A 19,666-nucleotide genomic window follows, 5' to 3' on the forward strand; every position below is an offset into this window, starting at 1 on the left:
AACAATGGTGAACTGGGACTCAGGCACTGATTTCAAGTCCCCAGCCAGGGTCTGTTAAACAAGTCGTGCCATGGCACACAATCATAAGATCCAGGAGCTAGTGAATTTGAAATCCTCCTTTATTGGACATGAAGATCCCATGTTTTTATTTCACGACAGGAATTACAGGCCATAAGGTTTGAAACGTCAAAAAAGAAGAAGTCATGTGATAATGATACAGCGTCCAAGGAGGATGCAAAGCAAGTTCTCACTCCTTCTCAACCCTTCCAAGAGCTGATAACAATATCCCTGTGCCCTGCCACCCCGTCAGTGCCACCACCCCAGCCCACCCCACCCTGTTCCTGAGTAGATGTTGAAATAAAGACAATCAGCAGAGGCAAAAACGAACATCTTGGACACTGGAAGGGTTTGTTCCAACACTTGCAAGAGAGGTGAAGGGGAAAGGTTGCAGAGAAACATTCAGTTGTGCCAGGACAAGGGGAGAGGGGTGGATTGCAGAGTGAGGGAGAAAGGGAGACCAGCACAGAGGACAGAAAGGCTCCTGACAGCACATGAGGGAAAATGCTGTCCTGAAAGCAACTGTGATGGGCTGAGTTAGACTTTTGCTCTGAGGGGTGGTGTCTTGGCATGCAGGCATCCCAGTGCTGGAGCGTATCTTGGAGAAGGATGTGCATAAGTGAGACAATGGATGGCAAGTTGTCGTCCTCAATAATTCCTTCCACCCCAGTTCAACTGCCACTGTCATCAGGCCAGGAGATGTTTGGACCTCTGAGGATAAAATGGCTCTGGCCATGGGATGCAGAATGTATGCCTCTCTCATCCCTCCCCAGTGACTGCAACCACCATTTGCTCTCCCTCTGGTGGGCAGACCTGCAGGACCTTCAGAGAGACCTCAGCTCTGCAGAGCGTATCACTAAAACGACACCCTCAGACTGGGATCTCTCGCTCGTCCGCACGTGTACCCCTTGGCTGATCCCAGAGACCTCACACTGCATCATCCACAACTAGATCTACTCTAACATGGAAGCAGCAGACGGGAGAATAAATAACGAATCTAGTTGGAACCTGTAAACTGCTTATTTTCCTTAAAGCCACATGCTGCAAGCACCGAGGGCTGACTTGATAGCCAGGTCATTACGTGATTAAAAAGAAAAAGTGCATCTCTTTCTCTGATGTTAGGTAACCATCCACTTTCCTTGAACATCCACCTCAACCTGCATCACAGGAGGAAGTGATCAAACTACACAGGAATTTTACCAGTTTGTTACCATGTGCCAAAAACCCAAAGGCAACTCATAGTGTGGACACACCCAACAGGGATAGCTACAACATCCATGAACCCATTATATCCTCGCCCTATTTTGGGCACGTTGCTCTCCTCTCCTCTGCCACTGGGGCTCCCACCTCTAGTAGCAAAAGACTGTAAGTCCTAAATCTAATGGAGATGGGGATTTCTTTTAGCTCACATCCCAGACCTGTTGCTTTGCAACAGAACATGTCTGGTTCTAAGCTTGGCCAAGGGAAGTCCATGAAATCCTGGAGCTGTTCCAGGCTGCAGGTTATTGTCCCCAGTGGATGCCTGGGGACCTAGTGCACGAGTGAGAACCCAGTTCCCCTCATTCACATACAGGCACCATGTGTGCAAACAGGCACATGTTGAGGGGCACACTGGAAAGCCTGGCCCTTCACATGGAGCCCGGTAGAAGAACAGTCTCCTCCACCTACTGGCCATTTCTAACGAGGGGTGGGGGAATGATAAAAATTCTCTGCTCAGACTCGACTGCTTCTGCTTCCTTCAGCCAGGATTCAAGCCGGGCCCCCACCTGACCCCAATATAGCAGCAGGATTAAGCAAGAACAAGCAACACCAGAGAAACCTCAAGGGTCCCATGCTTGGACTCAGCTGTGGAGACAAGTTAGGTGCGGGACCTGTGGAAGCACACATAAGGCAGCAGATGTGCAGCCTGCCCACCCAAACAGACAGAAATTAAAAAAAAAAAAAAAAGACTTATCTGGCTAACATGTAAAATTAAAAAAAAACCTCCAAAACATTTTCCCCTCTGGAGGCCTCCCACCATGCAACACCTTTCCCACAGAGATCTCACAGAATCAGGCCCAGATAATGGTGCTCCCTCGAGAGATAGACGCTAGGTTCTGAGGTGCTAAGCACTGGCTCCTGGGTGGCTTGCAAATGCTCAGCACCTCAGCGAGAACACAAGCCAAGCTCTTAATCCCCTGGCTTTTATGAAACAAGGTGAGCGAGGAACACAGTCAGGTTTACAGAATCCATCATGTCCAGACAACAGCACTGAAGACTTCCCCAGGGGCAGCCAAAGGGGTGCAGTTTCACAAGACTGCTGTGCCCTCAGCTGGTCCCTTCAGGGAGTGACCGCAGCCTCCTCTTCTGCCCTAACCTTTGGAAAAGGACTGGTCCCAAGTGCAAGGGCAGATCCCTCCCACCACATGGGAGGAGTATATGAGCACTAGGGCAGAGCTAGGATGGTCCTGACACCAATGCATGAGCCCGGAATATGTATTTTTGTTTTTTCAGAAAAAAAATCCAATAAATTAAGATAAAAATCAAAATATACATATACACACATTATATATAAAATATATATATGTGTGAAAGAAAAAAAGAAAGAAAGTGTGAAAGAAAAAAAGGTTTGACTCCTGGGAAGAGTGAGGCATGGCAGGGAAACCTGTGCCCCCAGTCTGCTCTGCTCCCTCTCCCCTTCCTCAACTGCAGCAGCCTGCAAAGAGGGTCATGTTTTTGGTCCCCACCCACTGAGTGGTTCAGTGGCAGGGGCCAGGCTCCCACAAGCTGGATGCTTGGGGAAAAGGCAAGCACAGCATCACCCCCAGGAGACCCTCATGAGGAATCTCTGTCACCAGCCCTTTTGGGACTTAGCAGCATCCGCAGAACAGGGAGAGAAAGAGAGCAAGCAAGAAAAACCTGGAATCAGAGTCCCATGGGCAGCGGGTGCCCTTCCTCCTCCTCCATGGTGGCTCCTACAGCCCCCATGGCACATGCACTGGCCAAAGGTGAACTGAAGACCCCATGCGCACATCCCCAGGGGACTACTGTTGTACAAAATAGAAAATAAAGCCATAATGATTCTATGCTTTGGTATGTCACCTCTCCCCCTCTCCAGTCCCCTGAACCTTTACCTTTAAAACTCATAAAACAAAAGCCCTAGCATGCCCTTCATTATAATCCTTTAACCCTTTCTTTCCTATTGCCCACTCCATCCCATTGCAGTAGAGGGACAGGGGGAGGTGGCCAACAGAATCTCACTGGTTACAGCTTCTGTTGTCCTGACTGGATCCTTGTGAAGGCCTCCTGGTCCAAAGGGAGGTACCGGCCTTGCCTAGAGTCCAAGAAGTACAGTTTGTCCTTCACCAGCGTGGGGTCAAAACCCTCCTTGCGCAGAATCGTCTTCTGGAACTTGTAGGTGCCTGGGTGGAAGCAGCAAGGGGTGAAAGTCAGAGGCAGCAAGGAACCATTCATTCCATGGCTGCAGTTCACAGGTACCTGCCCCTGCCTTCCTACTCCTGCCCTTTGTAAGATCCTGCCCCACCAAGACTGAAGTAGAGATTGCAGACACTACTATTGTTATGGGGGATCCTTCTCCACACCATGGGGAAGGTTGTCAGGAGCTAGGACCAAATCTGGGATCTTAGAATGTTAAAGCATGAGTCTATTGCCTGATCTAGAAGATTTCTCCCATGAACCGATGCTGTGAAAGGCTCTTCAACCTCTTATGTGAGGGCCAGCCTCTCCCAGCAAAGGCCAGAGTGCTACCCTGAGTGGGTCTGGGCTGTATTAGCACAGTTCTTCTGGCCACCGCTAACAGGATCACATGTTGGGGAGTTGGGCTAGTGGGACTGTGCCATAGATCAGACTTGCTGGGAAGCTCAGAACGTGATTCTGAAGACAGCAGAGCCCATCCCTGCAGCTCCAGCCTAATTCTGCTGACAGCCATCTTGAGCACACAGCTGTTCAGCCAGGATGCACAGGATACACTGATTCTCTGCCATCCTGCAAGCTCCATGCAGGCATGTGGAATGAAGAAAAGCATCCAAAAACCATATTTGGCTGAAAAACCAAGCAGATCAGTAAAGTTCCATTGCAACTTTCAATGGCGAATCTCCAAGCATTAATGAATTACATCTCACAAGTCCATGTAGGGAAAGTCAGAATATCCCAAGTTCATAGATGGGGAAACTATAGACTGGAAAGTGCAAACACCTCATCTAAATCACACAGATCAGAACCAGGAGCAGATCCCAGGAGTCCTGACTTCCTGGGCTTCTTGTCTAATCATAGGAAAGTAGGGCTGGAAAGGACCTCAAAAGGTCATCTAGATCAGACCCCTGCTCAAGGCAGGATCATCCCTGACTAAACCATCCCAGCCAAGTGTCTGTCTAAATGTCTGATGTAAGCATCTAATGAATAAGGCTGAGTAAGACCTGAGGTTTTATCAGATCTCCAGGCACTTTACTATCATTCTCCTCCTCTTACAGTAAGGGGAAACTCCCCAGACACCCTCTAAGAACCCAGGGCATCACTCCCACCCCATCTCCCTCCACATTGTGAAAAGGATAGATGAGGCTGCCCTGCCACGCGGGCCAGGGAGGGCTCACTTGTTTTGTGGACTTCTGGCAGGAACCGCAGGAAAACAGGTTGTGCGTACAAGGGCAGGGCCCTCTTGAGCTCACTGATGAAGCTCTCCAGGTTGCAGGAATTCTCAGGGTCAGCAATGGCCGCCATGCCCGCCTTCCCCTCCATGCCTGGAACATAGCAGAGGAGGTGATGTAAGGGGCAGGAGGGGTCTGGTGCATTATCACCCCACCCGTTTAGGCCAGCTAAGAACTTCATCTGACCAGGGATGGAACTGCCTGAATAGGTGAGGCCAGCATCCTAAGGATGGACACAACAGACAAGGCATCTCCCCCACATATTCCAGAAGGTGGTGGAGGAGTGCTAGGCCTTCTGCAGCAGGCTCAGAAGTCCAGGCAATGCACACAGCTCCACCAGTCACCTTAACTATATCCATGAGAGATACCACTAGGGCTTCCCCCACACCCCAACACGTCCACTGCAGTCTGCAAAAGGCACTTCCATGGCACCACCCTGTCATTAGCGCATCTTCAGAATAGGGCACACCTGCAGGGAGGGCCCAGTCTCTCAGTCCTCTACCACTGGCTATGCTTCTGCTGAGGCTGAATGCCAGAGCCCCACAGGGCAAGGGGTGCCAGCGACACCCAGTGGTCACCTCCTGCCCCTAGAGATACTTCTCTCTGAGTTCAAGCCCCTCCTGTCCACTTACACCCACGTCAGGTGGAGTTTAACCAGATGAAAAAGACAGCATCACAGCCACCCACTGGCAGGAAACCAGGTCCAGAACATGGGCTGACATAAACACTCTCTCTCACCTAAGCTATTTCACATACCTAGCTCTTGTCTGGGATTTCTGACTCTCCCACCACAGCCACTTCTCTCTGTGAGCCCACCCTTCAGACCCATGCCTCCCATCTATCCACAGAAACATAGTTAACAGCTTCCCCCTCAAAGTCCTGCCCAGTGCACTTCAGACCAGAAGTGGAAGAACCCACTAGTGGTGAGAAGGCAATGCTCCATAGCCCACTTGGTTCTTGGCTTCTCTGCTGAGGAGAGTAAGTAGTGCCAGCTGGGACAGGGGCTTTGGCGATGGGGAGCCACCAAATTTACCACCGCATGCAGGATCATACACAGCTGCCCTGTGCAGGCCCATGGGCAGCTCTGCTACTTGGGTCCTGTTCACCCCTGTACCATGTGAAAGGATCAGCAGGCTGTGGCCTGCAGCAGGGACCTGCCAAAGGGGTAAAGAGCTATTGCCACAGCATGAAGGACAGAGGCAGGCTGGCAAGAGCAGAGCTGCCCTCTCATCCCAGTTACCTGGCACCTCCACTCCGTAGACAACGACATCAGTCAGGTTGAGGATGCGGCTCAGTACCCCCTCCACCTCTGTTGTGGAGACATTCTCACCCTTCCAGCGGAACGTGTCCCCAGTGCGGTCTCGGAAGTACATGTACCCATACATGTCCATCACCAGCACATCTCCTGGGGAAGCAGAGCAACAAAGGGCAGCAGGAGTTAAAGAGCCACTGGCAGTAGCTCCAGCACTACCAGGATAGAGCTGGTGTGATGCTCTGCTTTTCTAGACTACTCTCTGCCCAGGGATCCCAACACGCACTACATGCAACAGCTACAACACCCCTTGTTGGCAGCAGGTCACCATCTTCCTCCCCATGCCAGCAATCAGGGAGAGGGCATGAGAGAGGGGACACTGATAGTGGCAAAGCTGCAACCAGAACTAGTGTCTTGGCTCCCTGCTGCCCTGTGCAACCCAGAGAAAGCTGGATCCAGCAGGTAATGCAACATCTTGGGTTTAGCTATGTAGCAGGACTCTCCCACCGGGTTTGCTTCGTGGCCTGGAACCTGTCAATTCCCCTTTGTGTGCCTGATATTTCCAGCAGGGATAAGGCTCCTGGCCTGCCCCATGGCTCACATTGTTCACATCAGCCTGAAGGGGAGGCTCAACATCACTAGGCTGTGTGGGCAAAGCTGATAAAGCAATCACCACTGGCAATCAGGGAATCGGCCAGTGGGGGCCATATGCTACCTCACCAGCTCTTGCTGCCAGAAGGGGCTGCAGGACAGGTTGGGCGCTCCTCTCACCTGTGAGATAGGCAGAATCACCCTTGGAGAATACATTCTGGGTGATCTTCTTGCTGGTGGCTGCTTGATTCAGGTACCCATCAAAGTGCTGCAGTGGGTTGCTCCTAACAATGCAGCCCACCAACTGCCCTGGCTCCCCTGCCAGTGAGAGGGATGGAAAGCATGGTCAGTCAAGGCCAGGACACTGCCTTAGATAGCAGCACACAGAGCTGAGAGCACCTGTTAGGCACACAGCCAGCACCCACACAAGCTGGGGCATGGATGGGAGGGAGGAAATACCTTTGCAAGGATAGGGTCTCTAGCATGCAAGTCTCTCACTGCTAAGGGGCTGAACTGACAGCCCTGGACACTGGATCCCCCCTCACGATGGGGTCAGTAAGCTTCCCCCATATCGTCCTCCCAGCAGGGCTCATGCTTGTTCTGGAGGGATGTGCAAAAGTTGAAGGGAGCTCCATCTGCCTGGTCCATGAAGTACCTGGCCTTGCTGACACAGCTGACAGAGTGATGAGGCAGTCGCCCCCCACAGTAAAGACTGTAGGAACATGGATAACTGGGGACTGGGCTGAGAACTACTGAACTCATTTCATGCAGGGCACTGGGCAGCTGTGGATTTATGCTAGATTCTGATCTCTGCTGAACTGAAGGCTGAAAGGAGACAAACTCAGTCACCCATCTAAACAGAGACTCCTGTGCTGCTGTCCTCTGGGCAGGGGTGCACAGGTCAGGGCAGGGGGATGCACAAGCAAGGGTTGGTTCCCCAGGTCACCCCTCCATGCCCTCACCTGTTTTACAGCGGATGCAGAGCCCATCTGGGCCACGGATCAGCTCCATGGTGTCCTCGTCCACCCTCACCAAACCGATGGGATAAATACCAGGAAATATCATGCTGTTGAAGCCACAGGAACCAACCTGAAAGAAAAGTGCCTCTGAGATGCAGCTCGATTGCAGCCAGCAAACCTCTCTGCCCAGACTTGTTTCTTATCCAGAGCAGTTATCTCCTCCCCCAGAGATGGATCCTGCCTTGGTCTCCAGAAATGCTGGAGGTGTGCTGCTCCATCGACCAGAGAGAACCTGCCCCAGGTCTCTCTGGATTCCCTGCAAACATTGGGGTGGAGGGCCCACAGGGCTAAAGACCCAGCCATTGTTCCATCCCTCTCCCCAGGATCAGAGGATGCTTCTGACACCTGCTCTCAAGTCTGCTCTCAGCCACCCATCCTGGCTTGGCCTGCCAGAGCAGCTCTTGGAGCACGAATCATGGAGTTCCCACCAGTGACATGAAGGCCATGTGTCTGAATGAGACCTCCTAACTGTCCACGGCAACCAAGAGGAGAGGTGGAGTGCCCAGCAGGGCCAGGCAGGAGCAGGGCCTCACGTTATTGTCGAAGTTGCCCAGGCTGCAGTTGCACTCGGTGGCACCGTAAAACTCAGCAACCTGGGGGATCCCAAACCGAGCCATGAACTCCCTCCAGATGGATGCGCGGAGACCATTGCCCAGTGCCATGCGTACACGGTGCTGCCGCTCTGCCTCCTGGTATCGCTGGTTCAAGAGATAGCGGCAGATTTCCCCGATGTACTGCACAATCTGTGGGAGGGATGGGAGGTGTGACCTGCTGTACCCTTCCACTCTCCTGTCTGCTCAGGGCCCTGGGCCAGTGCCCACTCTCCCATACACTAGGGCAGACTGGCACCTACAGCCCCATTCTGTAAGTGGGTAGTTGAAAGCACAGTCCAGGGAAGGGACTTGACTAAAGTTGCTCTGCAAGTCAGTGGTAGAGCCAAGAATGGGACTTAGATGTCCTGTTGGCCAACTCATGTTTAGTTCCTGCCTCTGGCTCCCATGCAAAAACCAGTGGCCTTGGTGTTCCCCACGTCACTCACTACAGATAGTGCTTAGCCTGGACTAACTGCTCTCCCTCCCCAGTGGATCATAGAGCACTTGCTGCACCAAACTCCCACTCCCCACCTGGGAGAAACAGAGACCCTGCTTGCAAGGACATCTGAGGCCCCAACCTTCACCAGCCCAAGGATCCTGGACCAGTCCTCCAGACCCTCCACCTCCTCACCGTACAGTTGTACTTCACACAGTCATCCCAGAAGTGCGAGGCTGAGAACTTCTTGCGGATCACCACGGTCATGCCATGCAGCAGGCACTGGCCTATCCCAACAATGTTTCCTGGTAGAGATGGAGCCAGAGGGATTTGCCATCTTATGGGAGAGGGAAACTGATACCAACTGCAACCCAGCTGGAGGGGGAAGGGGTGGGGAATTTCTCATCTTTAATCCCCTCGTTCAAAACAGCATTTCACCTATGGCACTATCACCTGTGGTACTCACAGCCCCCACAGTGTTAATGCTTTGGTGTGGGTTAGCAGCAGCCATCCAGAGGTCTCAGAGTGCCCCACAGAGGCAGGCTGTCCTGAGAGTACCCCACAGAGACCGGCCCTCTCCTACTGTCATAGAAGGAGCTAGCAGATGAGTCAGGAGCAGAACCAAGTCCATGCTAGCAGTGTCCTGGCCTAGCTTCTAGTGCTGAACAGAGAAACAGCCTTGGTGTCAGTTCCCAGTCCTTCAGCATGATACTCAAGGGCCTCGTGAAATCTTTTATGTATATTTGATGGGACACAAGGACATGAACAGGCCTGACCCTCCTCAGCATACACTGGAGGAAGCAGGGGCAGCTTACAACAGCCATGGTTGCAGCAGGGAATGATGTCTCAAGCAAGGGGATGATGCTTTGGTCAAGGGGACGGGCTCTGGGACAGGGGGAGGCATGAGCAGAGGCTCCAGGCATGAAGCCAGGTCTTTACCTGCTGCGTGGTAAAGTGGAAGGCAGTCATACATCACGTCATCCGGCCTCATGCGGAATCCATAGTAAACCAGGCTCGACATGCGAAAATACCTGGGCACGGGAGGAAGGGCTGTGTCAGCAGCCAGGCCAGAGGGACAGCCCGGAGGCTGTGCACTCGCAGGTGACTAGTGCTATGTCCCACCCCACCGAGCCTACTTGTCTCTGAGCCCTGCATCCACTCCCCACCTTACCTGCAATGGACCACAATGGCAGCCTTAGGCAAGCCCGTCGTGCCAGAGGTATAGATGTAGAAGAGTTTATCTGGTGGGCAGAGAGAGGAGTCAATGGTACATCCCCAGGTGCTGGGAACTCTGTTTCCCAGGGGGCTGGGACCCCAGTCTGATGGGACAAGCCAGGCCCATGAGCACCTGCATGCTCTTCACTTGGTACTTTTACACTTCCTGGCAACTAGCATCACAGCACCACATTTAAAACCATCATCCACATTTCATAGACATTAGGGCTGGAAGGGACCTCAGAAGATCATCAAGTCCAGCCCCCTTGCCCAAAGGGCAGGAAGTCATCTGGGGTCATAGGATCCCAGCAAGATAATCATCCAATTTTCTCTTGAAGGTGTTCAGTGTAGGTGAATTTGCACAGCGGCAGTCGCCTGCGGCATTCTTACTCAAGTTAAGCAGGTTCAGGCCTGCACTGTGCTTGCAGGAGAGTGCCAAGGAAAGAGTCCCAGGTACCGATTCAGCTGGCTAGTGTGTCCCATTGCATGGCCAGGGTGGCACCACAGCAAGCTCGTGCTAAGCACTATGCCATGCCTTGGGGCAGCAGACAGGTACATGACATTCACAGCGGCTCTTCCCTCATAAGAACTGGATCTGATTCGCCTCAGATGAACCAGCATCATGTACCAGTGTCCTGGGATTTTCTGCTACCTCTGCAGGAGAGGACAGACTATGGAAACAGAACAAGGAGCTTCCCAAAGGCTTGATAACCCACTGCCTGCTATGTAACACGTACCGAGGAAGCCCTTCTCCGAGGGGTTTGGCTGGTGCTGCGGCACTGCCTGGAGGAGGGGGTCCAGGTGTTCTGTTCCCAGGGGAGCGGATTCTGGGTGCCACTCCCCAGAGCAGAAGAGACGCACAGATTTCTTCACGAAGGGCTGCACTTCCTGCATGGCTGGAGAGGAAGCAGAGAGCAGGTCAAGGAAAGAACTGTCACACTGACATTCCTGGGGAGAGGATCAGAAAGGGCTCACAGCACTAATGTGTACATACGCATCCAAGCTCACGTTACACTCTTCTCTCCAGGCTCAACCTGTTTTCCACCCACCTAAGAGAACACCTGGCTCAGAAACTAGTTAGTGTTCCCAAGAAGGCTGCACACAGGGTGGGTCTGGAGCAGCAATGCTTGCCCTATGCTCCACAGAGCACTCATGCCATGAAACAGTTTCAGCCCAGGACAAGAGTATCACTCAGTGCAAGCCTGGCCGGTCTCTACTGGCCCCAGCCCAGGGCTCTTGGCCCCAGACTCCAGAGCCCCAGACTCCAGAGCCCTTGGACACCACATATACATCAGAAGACCCCACTCCCTGCTTCCTTATTCTCTTGCCCTGCTGCCTCTCATGTGTGAAAACTGATGTTTGCTGACACTGAGCTGGGAGCTGGGGGATAAATGCACAAAAGCTGGAACCGGACAGCAGAGATCTTGGCAACAGGGGTCCAAGACAAGGAAGGTGGAAATTGCTCCTATGAAGGAGTCCCCCTCAGAAGCAGGAAGGCAGCAACCAGCTGCCACTGTGATGTGGACAAGACCTTGCTTTCCTTTGGTCTCTTGCCTGACTCCCCTCTGTGCCCATGCACTCTGGCTGGGTGGGGAAGTGGCACCACTGGCAGAGAGATGTTCACAGGGAGAACTCAGGCTTACCTGGGCCTCTGCTTGTTGTCCTTAGCACTGATACAACAGCAGAGCAAGCCCCAGATAGCATTTCCAGCCCTGCCCAGCTCTCCATCCCACAGACCAGGTAGCAGAACAAGAATCATGCCCCACTGCAGACTCAGAGTTTGGCAGCCAGTGGAGACCAGCACCAGTGACAGTTTAGGGGATGTGGACACCTGCTGGTTGGGGACTGGTTGGAGACCCACCAGAAGTGGCCAGACAGCCACCACGCAGTAGCCAACTCTTAGGCCCTGCTTTATACTGACATCATCCCATTTCAGTGAGGAATCAGACCCTTGGGCACAACTGTCCAGGGCTGGATTTAAATGCAGCCTTGAAAATGTTTCCCTACTTGCCACGTTACAGCAGCTCAGTGTCCCACAGCAGGAGAGACTGCTGTGGCAGCTTCTCCCTGGGGTTCTGTGGTGGGTGTGGGGAAGTAATGGAGAGCTGGAAAAACCTGTGACCTACCCACCTGGGATCCCACCCCCCCAAGACACTCCTCACCTTCCATCATCTCTGCTCCAAACATCACAGCCTTGGAGTTGGAGATGGTGATGCAGTGCAGCAGGGCTTCCTGGCGCAGGTGGGAGTTGATGAGCGCTGTCTCCACCCCAAGCTTGGCCATCCCTAGCCAGAGACCCACATACTGGTTGCGGGACTCCATAAACAAGGCCACCACATCGCCAGAGCGGAAGCCCTGCTCGTGCAGGTAGTTAGCCACGCGGTTGGAGTACTCATCCAGCTGCCGGAAGGTCCAGCTCTCGCCTGTCCCCTGGTAGATCAGCGCAGTCTTCTCTGGGTGCCTGCGGACTGTCTCCTGGAAGATCTTGGGGATGGTGCTCTTCTCCCTCACGTGCCACCACACCTTCCACTTCACCCTCAGCAGGACCAGCCCCGTGCTGCCAACATACCACACACAGGGATTCTCTCCAGTGGCCAGCCCCAAAGGCCACCTCACACATCTCCCTCCCTTGGCCTTTGGGGATGAGGGACACTGCATGGCATGGAGGAAGCAGTGCCCTCACAGCATGTCTGAGGGTGGGAGGATTTGCATAAGGCACTGAGACAACCTGCCCAAGAGGCCTGGAAGCTGGGGCAAGGTTAGGACACAGCTCCCCCCCCGCATCTGCCTGGAGTGCTGCCACAAGGAGTGCCCCTTGGCTCAAATGAGCAGCTCTGCCATCTCAGGGCACTTAACACTCCACAATAAGCCCAGGGGCCCCCGTTCCTCCCTAAGCCCCCACCTGCCCCCCAGCTGGCTCATCTCCAAGCCTGTCACATTTCCTGAGCTCTCCCGGCACCAGTCATAGCACCAGGTCCAGGGGACAAACACTGCATGCCATGCTAGTGTTTTGCAGGCTAGGCTGGAGTCCAAGGTTAAAGCAAGCTGCTAGACCTCAGCAGAAATGCTATCTCCCTCTGGGAGCCTCTGCCAGAGATTGCAGAGTCCAAAAGAGTGACTCTTCCCCCAGCTTTACAGGGACAACCCTTGTCCTCAGCTGAGCTGCCTGATGGTAACCTCAGCCTGGGGCTGGGCCTTCAACCAGAGCCTGGCAGGAGGGTGCACCCAGCTCTGCAATGGCTTAGCCCCACAGGTTGCAACCCCAACCTGAGCTGCCCCCAGCTCCCACTCCACAGTCTGTGCTGCCTACTGATGTCCCCAGGACACTTACGTGACATCTCTCCTTATCGTCTTGATGAATATGATGGGAAATTTCCACCCCCAGAAGCTCAACAGGAGAATGAAGAGGCCAGTGAACACCAGCACCCAGGAGAGCTCCAGGAACCTGCTGAAGAGCAGGAACAGCCCAGTGACCGCGGCCAAACGCATCATGGTGTCCTGGTGGGAACAAAGCAGAAGAGCCAGGTATCAGTGGCCTTCTCATGACAGATCCTACAGGATGAGTGTTAGTGGGGTGCCCCACAGTGAACCCGCCTTGCCAAGGCTCAAGACACACTCTGGGGAGAGCGACACAAGCCACCTTTTGCTTCAGTCACCCTGGCAAGCAGCACAGCAGTAAAGACCAGCAGGATTCAGCCTTTGCATGGCACCCAGGGGGCTCCCCAGTGACCTGGCAATTGCTGGCTGCTGTCCGCTTTGTCTGCACAACCCCCTCACTCCCCTGAGTTTGTCACCAGACAGAGACAGGGTGCACCTCCTGACAAGATGCTCTCAGCAGCCTTGGACAAGTCACTCTACCCATCTGCCTCAGTTTCCCCACTGGGCAAATGGGGAGAACCGGTAGGGGACCACTGCATGGATTAAGCAGACAATGCCTGGGGAGCCCCAGATCAATTCAACCATCACCTTTACCCAACCATGCAGGTCAGTGCTCCTCTTCACACCACAGCTCCTGACGCCCCTTTAACTCAGAGAGTGTGTGAGCGTGGAGGGGAACTGCGTGTGTCATGACTGTGGCAATGGAGGGGATTGGCGGGGTGGGATTTGGCCTCTTCTGACCCCAGCCCCGGCTCCATGTGCTTGCATTAACTTTATGCTCTGTGGAAACCAGGAACAAGGGCAGGAAACAAACCCTTTGAACTGTATAAATAGCTGTGTGGTCGAGGCAACCCAGCACCTTCCTGGCACAGCTCAGCAAGGGGACACAGCCAGTGCAATCCCAGGAAGTAGAGCAGGGGTGGGGTCCCCAAGATACCCATCACCCCTGAGAGTGGGAAAAGGGCTGGGGGCTGCTGGGAGAGCGCTAGGCACGGCCCACTGGGGCCAGCAGAGCAGGGATCAGCAGCATGATCAGCACAGAGACACAGCAGAGCTCAGGTCAGTCTCAAGCACAAGTCCATTTACAGCCCACCCCACTCTCCCTAGCTGAGCCATGCAGAGGCGAGGGGACAAGCTGCATGCACATCCCCCTGCCCCAACGTGGGACAGGGAGGCAGCTCCCAGGGATGGCTGGCCCTGCAGGCAGAGGTGCAGTGTGGGCAGGCACTTGGCAAAGGATCTTTCCCCATAGCAGCTTCAGGTGCAGAGGCCAGGGCAGCCCCCAGCTCTCCTCTCCACATAGGCAGCCAGCAAAAGGAAGGAAATCAACGGGCGTTTCCTTTCCCTTCTCGGGAATGAATGCAACGTCTGGCACCGTCAGGCTCCTTGGGCCCGAGCAATCGGGGGAGCAGGGGACCCTGGACAGCACCAGGCTGCTGCTCCAGGGCAAAGCCTGAGGGGGCTTTCTAGGCTCCAGGACATGCCCATCTTCGCCAGGGGCCCTTGGAGCCAGAGCACATTGGTTCTCATGCAGCAAGAACCAGCGAGAACTGCAGGCCCCAGAGATACATCGCTTGCTGCACACAGGCCTCGAACCCTGGGGCCCGACCATGGCATGCTCCCTGATGGACATGTCGGACGGCAGGAACCTGGTACAGAGCCAGCAGGCCTTGTACCTTGGCTGAAGCTCCCTCCTCCCCCCGCTGAGGGCACCCCCACTCTCCAGGCCCCACTCACCCTCCGTCTGGTCACAGCACTCGCTGCCAGGGGCAGGTCCTGCTGTTGGTTTGGCCCACAGCTCTGACACCCCCTGCCACGCGCCTCTGCAGCGTCAGACCAACAGCAGGGCAAGGCAGTGGTCCTGGCAGGGGAAGGACCAGGACTGCTGGGTTCACATCCAGCTCTTCCACTGACTTGCTGCAAGACACCCACTCCGTGCCTCAGTTTCCCTATTACCACACTGCAGATACAGCCCGACCTGTAGCATAGTTTAGCACTTGAACTGCCATAGCGCCAAGGGGCTGCAGTCAGGACCAGGGTCCCTTTGTGCCAGGTGCTGTACAAACTCACTTGAAGAGGGCAGGGATTACAGCATGCCTACATGGCCCCTCCAGCCAGGCCCCTGTGAGCTGAGGCATTCAGCATCTCATCTGCTCTGAGTATAAGCACTCCTGGCCTGGACCCAGGAGGGGGAAGGGACAGGGGATCACCAGCAAGGTGGGGGCTATAGCGCTGAACCTGGGTCAAGAACCCCCTGGGGCACCATGGCCTCCTAGCAGCCTTAGCCACACAAAAGGCACAAGGGCCACAACAGACCGAGAGCACGGCCCTGCGCCCCACAGGGCAGAGCCCAGCCACGGGAGGCATTGCACCCAGCAGGGCTCTCCCTTCTGCTTGCTCTGCATTAGGATTCAGATCTTGTCCAGCTGCATCAGCACCAGGGAAGCAAGGCCCATAGCTCAGCTGGGAGGCTGCTCCAGAGGCAGGAGCTACAATGGAGACACAGGCTCTGGTTTTAGTGCACCTGAGGCCTGCACTGACTGCAGAGGTGCCAGGAGCTGCCTGGGTCCCGGCGCCATGTGCCATTTGCTTCGCTGCACAGCCCCTTGAGGCCAGACGGTGATGAGCGACCTCCTCCCCACCCCACCCCAAAACAGCCCCCAGAGCCCAGGAGCTGAAGGCCGGGTGCCACGCGCCCCCTAGGAGCTAGCGCAGCAGGCCCTGCTCCTGCCTCCACCAAGCGCCCTGCTCGCCCTTCGCTGCCAAGGCAGGTAGAGCAGGGGAGGATTATCCAGGGCATCTGGCGGCTTCCTCGGCCCTCTCCCCTCCTGCTGCCTGACCTTGAGAGGGGGGAGCTGGAGGTAAAGCTCATCAGGACCTGGGCCAGCCTGGCAGGGCAGGGCAGGGCAGGGCAGGGCAGGGCAGGGCTGCTGTCCCCCTCCGCGGTGCTGCCTAGGCACAGCTGGCACCGCCGCCACCAGCGCCAGACCCGGCCGGGCCGCCGCAGCCCCCAGCGGGCCCGCCAGGGCTGCAACTTCCAGCGGGCCCCCGTGCTCTCCCGCCAGACCCGGCCGCCTCTTCCCCCCGCAGGCCCGGCCCGGCGCAGCGCGGGGGGGGCCTCGCCCAGGACGCACGTGCGCGGGGCTCGCCCCACACCCCACCCCAGCGCGCGGGGGGCAGGGGCGGCACTGCCGGGGCCAGGGGCCGGCGGGCCGGAGCATCCCCGCCGCAAGGTCGGGCCGCTTACCTCGGCGCCCCGCTCGCACCTGCGCCGCCCGCGGAGGAGGGGAGGGGGCCGGGCCGCGCCGGGCAGAGCCGGGCCGGCGGGGGCGGGTCCTGCCGCAGCGGCGCGGGCGGGGCCGGGAGCCGCGAGCGCCCTCCCCTCCCGGTGCCGCCCCGCGCCGCGCCGGGCCCGGGGGTGCAGGGCCGCGGCAGCAAGAGGAGGCGGCGGCGCAGCCCGGTCCCCGCGGCGGCTCTGTGGCGCAATGGATAGCGCATTGGACTTCTAGCGCGGCGGCGGCGGGCGGCATTCAAAGGTTGTGGGTTCGAGTCCCACCAGAGTCGTATTTTGGGCCCCGCCGCGCCGCCCTTTTGCGGGGAGCCGGGGCTCGGGGCCGAGGACGTGGGATGTACGCGCGTGTGGACACATCCACGTGCATGTAAATACGTGTACACACGCACTGCAGCTATACACGCGTCCGCAGTCATGTCCGCCAAGCTCTCCCTCTCTTTCAGTTTGTCTGCAGGACCTGCGCTGAGCTCCGGGCCCTGCAGACACCCCGGCAGGGGTCAGCCCGGCTGTGCTGGGGAGCTGACGGGCCCGATCCTGCACCTGAGCGCCTGCGAGTGACCCGCCGGCCGCCACCCTCAGACTCAGGGCCTGCGTAAGATATAAGCCGCCTACGTGGGTGTCGGTGTCGGTGGCACGCCTGGGGCAGCCTGCTCAGACCCCCCTGTGCCCCTTTCCTGAAGGAGGCTGATGGAGCTCTTTTGGGCTGGGTTCGCTGGCTCTGGTTGCCACCGGACCTGGCCTGGCGACGAGGTGCCAAGGCTGCAGCTGGCCTGCACTAAAGGGCACGTTTCTGCCCTCCAGGCATAGCCACAGATCTGAGACAAGAAACCCATTTTGGCTTCGGCGTGATACAAAACCAGCCGGCGCACCCGGCCGCCCCCCCTAGCAGAGACACGCTCTTTCCAGTCTATTTCTAACCATGCCACGAAAGCCGCCGTCACGTCTGAGCCAGCGTGGCGTGACAGAGCCGGGTGCATGACCTTACCCCAAGCCCAGCCATGGTTCTGGGAGCGGCACCGTGCGTAGGAGCGGGGACTCAGACAGCGCATGTTGAAGCCAGACTGAACCTACCCCGTCTGGGAATCTGCCTGTCGCGTGGCGGTGCGAACCTGGGAACCTTTGTGACTATGTCTCTGCTCCCCCCGGGGGCACGGGGAAGTGTCACTCACCGAGCTAATCTCTGTTCCATGCTTCAAAGCTGCATAAAAGAGGTCAGGGCCTTTCGCAGCTAAGCCCCAATCCAAACTGACAGCAGCCCAGGTCAGGGCCCTCTGTCGCCTGGATTTGACACCAGCATCCTGCGAGCATTGAAGCACAGGCTTTCCCTTAAGGATGCAGGTGGCTCTACTGACTTCAGCGGGCTTGTTCTGGGATGGGACTTCCTCCATGGCGCAGGCTGAACACGTGCACATGCTTCTGCCAGACCGGTGCCTCCTACCAGCCTCAGCCTAGCAGCTTTGACCAAGCATTCGCTCACTCAGAGCGCATGTGGGAGCAGAGGGAGGCAGCCGCCTTCTCCTCCAGGGCAGTTTTCTTTGCCTTTACCCATGCACCGGGGTCTCCGAGGGTCTGTGTCAACCTCCCCCTCCAGCTCACTCACTGTTTACTATTATTTAGTGTCTAGAAGCCATCACGCTGGGCACTGGACAGCCTAAAATAAAACTCTGCCACTGTGGACATGCTCCTGCGCCCCAGAGGGAAAGCAGCAATGGACAAGGTCTGCCGCTCTAGTTGGCACTGGTGAGGCCTCACCGGGAGTACTGTGTTTAGTTTTGGACCCCACACTTCAAAGATGTGGATGGTTTGGAAAGAGTCTAGTGCAGGACAACAAAAAATGATCACAGGCCTGGGAAACAACACCTATGAAGAAAGGCTGAAAGAATTAGGGTTATTTAGCCTGGAGAAGACTATGGGGGAATTTGATGACAGTATTCAAATACCTGCAGGTGATTATAGAGGGAATGGAGATGGACTTTTCTTCTGTGGCCATAGGGACTGGACTAGGAGCAATGGCCTCAAGCTGCAGCAGTGGAAATTGGAGATTGGGAGGAACTTTCTGTCCACACGGGGGGTCAGGCATTGGAACAGGCTACCTAGAGAGCTGTGGAACCTCCATCCTTGGGAGTTTTCAAGAGCAGGTTGGACAGATACTTGGCTGGGATGGTTTAGTCAGGGATGATCCTGCCTTGAGCAGGGGGCTGGACTAGACAACCTCATGAGGTCCCTTCCAGCCCTGCTTTCTCATGATAATGTGACTCCGTTTAAATCAACCCAAAGCCTCATGGGTTCAGCTGGAAAACCAAATTCCTGCTTCACAACTGCAGCTCACAGAGCCCTGCCCATAGGGCTCCAGTCTGGAAGAGGCAGCACCAGGGAGACCTAGACTGGTTAGAGGCCTGGTAGAGGTGCTGTCTTTGGCTGAGTTACAAGTTTCCCAATAGTCAAGCTTGGGATTTGGCTAAACCATGCCCATGGGCAGCAACTCCAATTGTGAAAGTGAGTAAAGGAGGGGAAGAACTGCTGAAGTGAGTGAAGCAGGGCTGGGGCTGGGCTGGGGCTCCTCCAGCCCTGTCCCTCCCTCAGCAACTGTGGATCGCATTCCCTTTCCCACCAGCATCTGCCCACACAGACAGGAGCTGCAGGACCTGCTCAGCCTGTCAGTGCTGAGCCACTCTGCCCGGGCTCTACAACTCCTCACCCCCATCCTTACATCAGGAATCCCTCCCTCCAACATTGTCTCATTGCAAAAGTGGGGGAAATGTGGACAGGGTGGGGAGCTGGGCATGGGGAAGAAGCTAACAATGAGTGGAGACAGGATCAGGATCCTGTCCCTTCCTGCTGCTATGCCTTCCCAGCTCCCAGTACTAGACAGACCTGCACAGCTGCCAGCTGGCAAAAACAAGTCAGGTTCCTACGGGAGCCCAGAGAAACAGGAAAGCTTCAGAACCAGCAGGGCAGAGAGGAGGAAGAGGGGAGCAGGAGCTGGAGCTGAACACCAGGTGAAGATGTTTGAACCAGGCACAGAGCAGGATGCTTCTGACCTGCCAAGGAGAGGGTGCCTGAGCAGCAGGGAAGAGGAGGCAGAGGCTATCTGGGCTATAAGGACATGCGTGTTGCCCCAGAAGCCCTACAGGCTGCAGTGGCATGGAAAAGCTACCTGCAGCAGAGAGCTGACAAGGGAATGTTGCTT

The 19,666-nt window shown here is 55.9% G+C and overlaps 1 protein-coding gene and 1 non-coding gene across 2 annotated transcripts; one reads left to right on the forward strand and one right to left on the reverse strand.

Moving 5' to 3' along the window:
- Positions 1 to 101: 101 nt before the first annotated feature.
- SLC27A4 (solute carrier family 27 member 4) lies at positions 102 to 16,676 on the reverse strand. The gene is made up of 13 exons (XM_059715591.1): positions 16,432 to 16,676; positions 13,138 to 13,304; positions 11,969 to 12,363; positions 10,544 to 10,702; positions 9,763 to 9,832; positions 9,531 to 9,622; positions 8,787 to 8,896; positions 8,096 to 8,305; positions 7,506 to 7,632; positions 6,724 to 6,861; positions 5,941 to 6,105; positions 4,647 to 4,793; positions 102 to 3,458 (listed from the first exon to the last, which is right to left on the reverse strand). Exons 2-13 carry the CDS (start codon positions 13,296 to 13,298, stop codon positions 3,301 to 3,303), a joined length of 1,932 nt encoding a protein of 643 aa, XP_059571574.1. The 5' UTR covers positions 13,299 to 13,304; positions 16,432 to 16,676; the 3' UTR covers positions 102 to 3,300.
- TRNAR-UCU (transfer RNA arginine (anticodon UCU)) lies at positions 16,656 to 16,748 on the forward strand. Its single transcript has 2 exons — positions 16,656 to 16,692; positions 16,713 to 16,748. It is a non-coding gene; the product is annotated as a tRNA-Arg (tRNA).
- The last annotated feature ends 2,918 nt before the right edge of the window (positions 16,749 to 19,666 follow it).

Source organism: Alligator mississippiensis, chromosome 12 (assembly GCF_030867095.1).
Source record: "Alligator mississippiensis isolate rAllMis1 chromosome 12, rAllMis1, whole genome shotgun sequence".
Taxonomy (NCBI): Eukaryota; Metazoa; Chordata; order Crocodylia; family Alligatoridae; genus Alligator; species Alligator mississippiensis.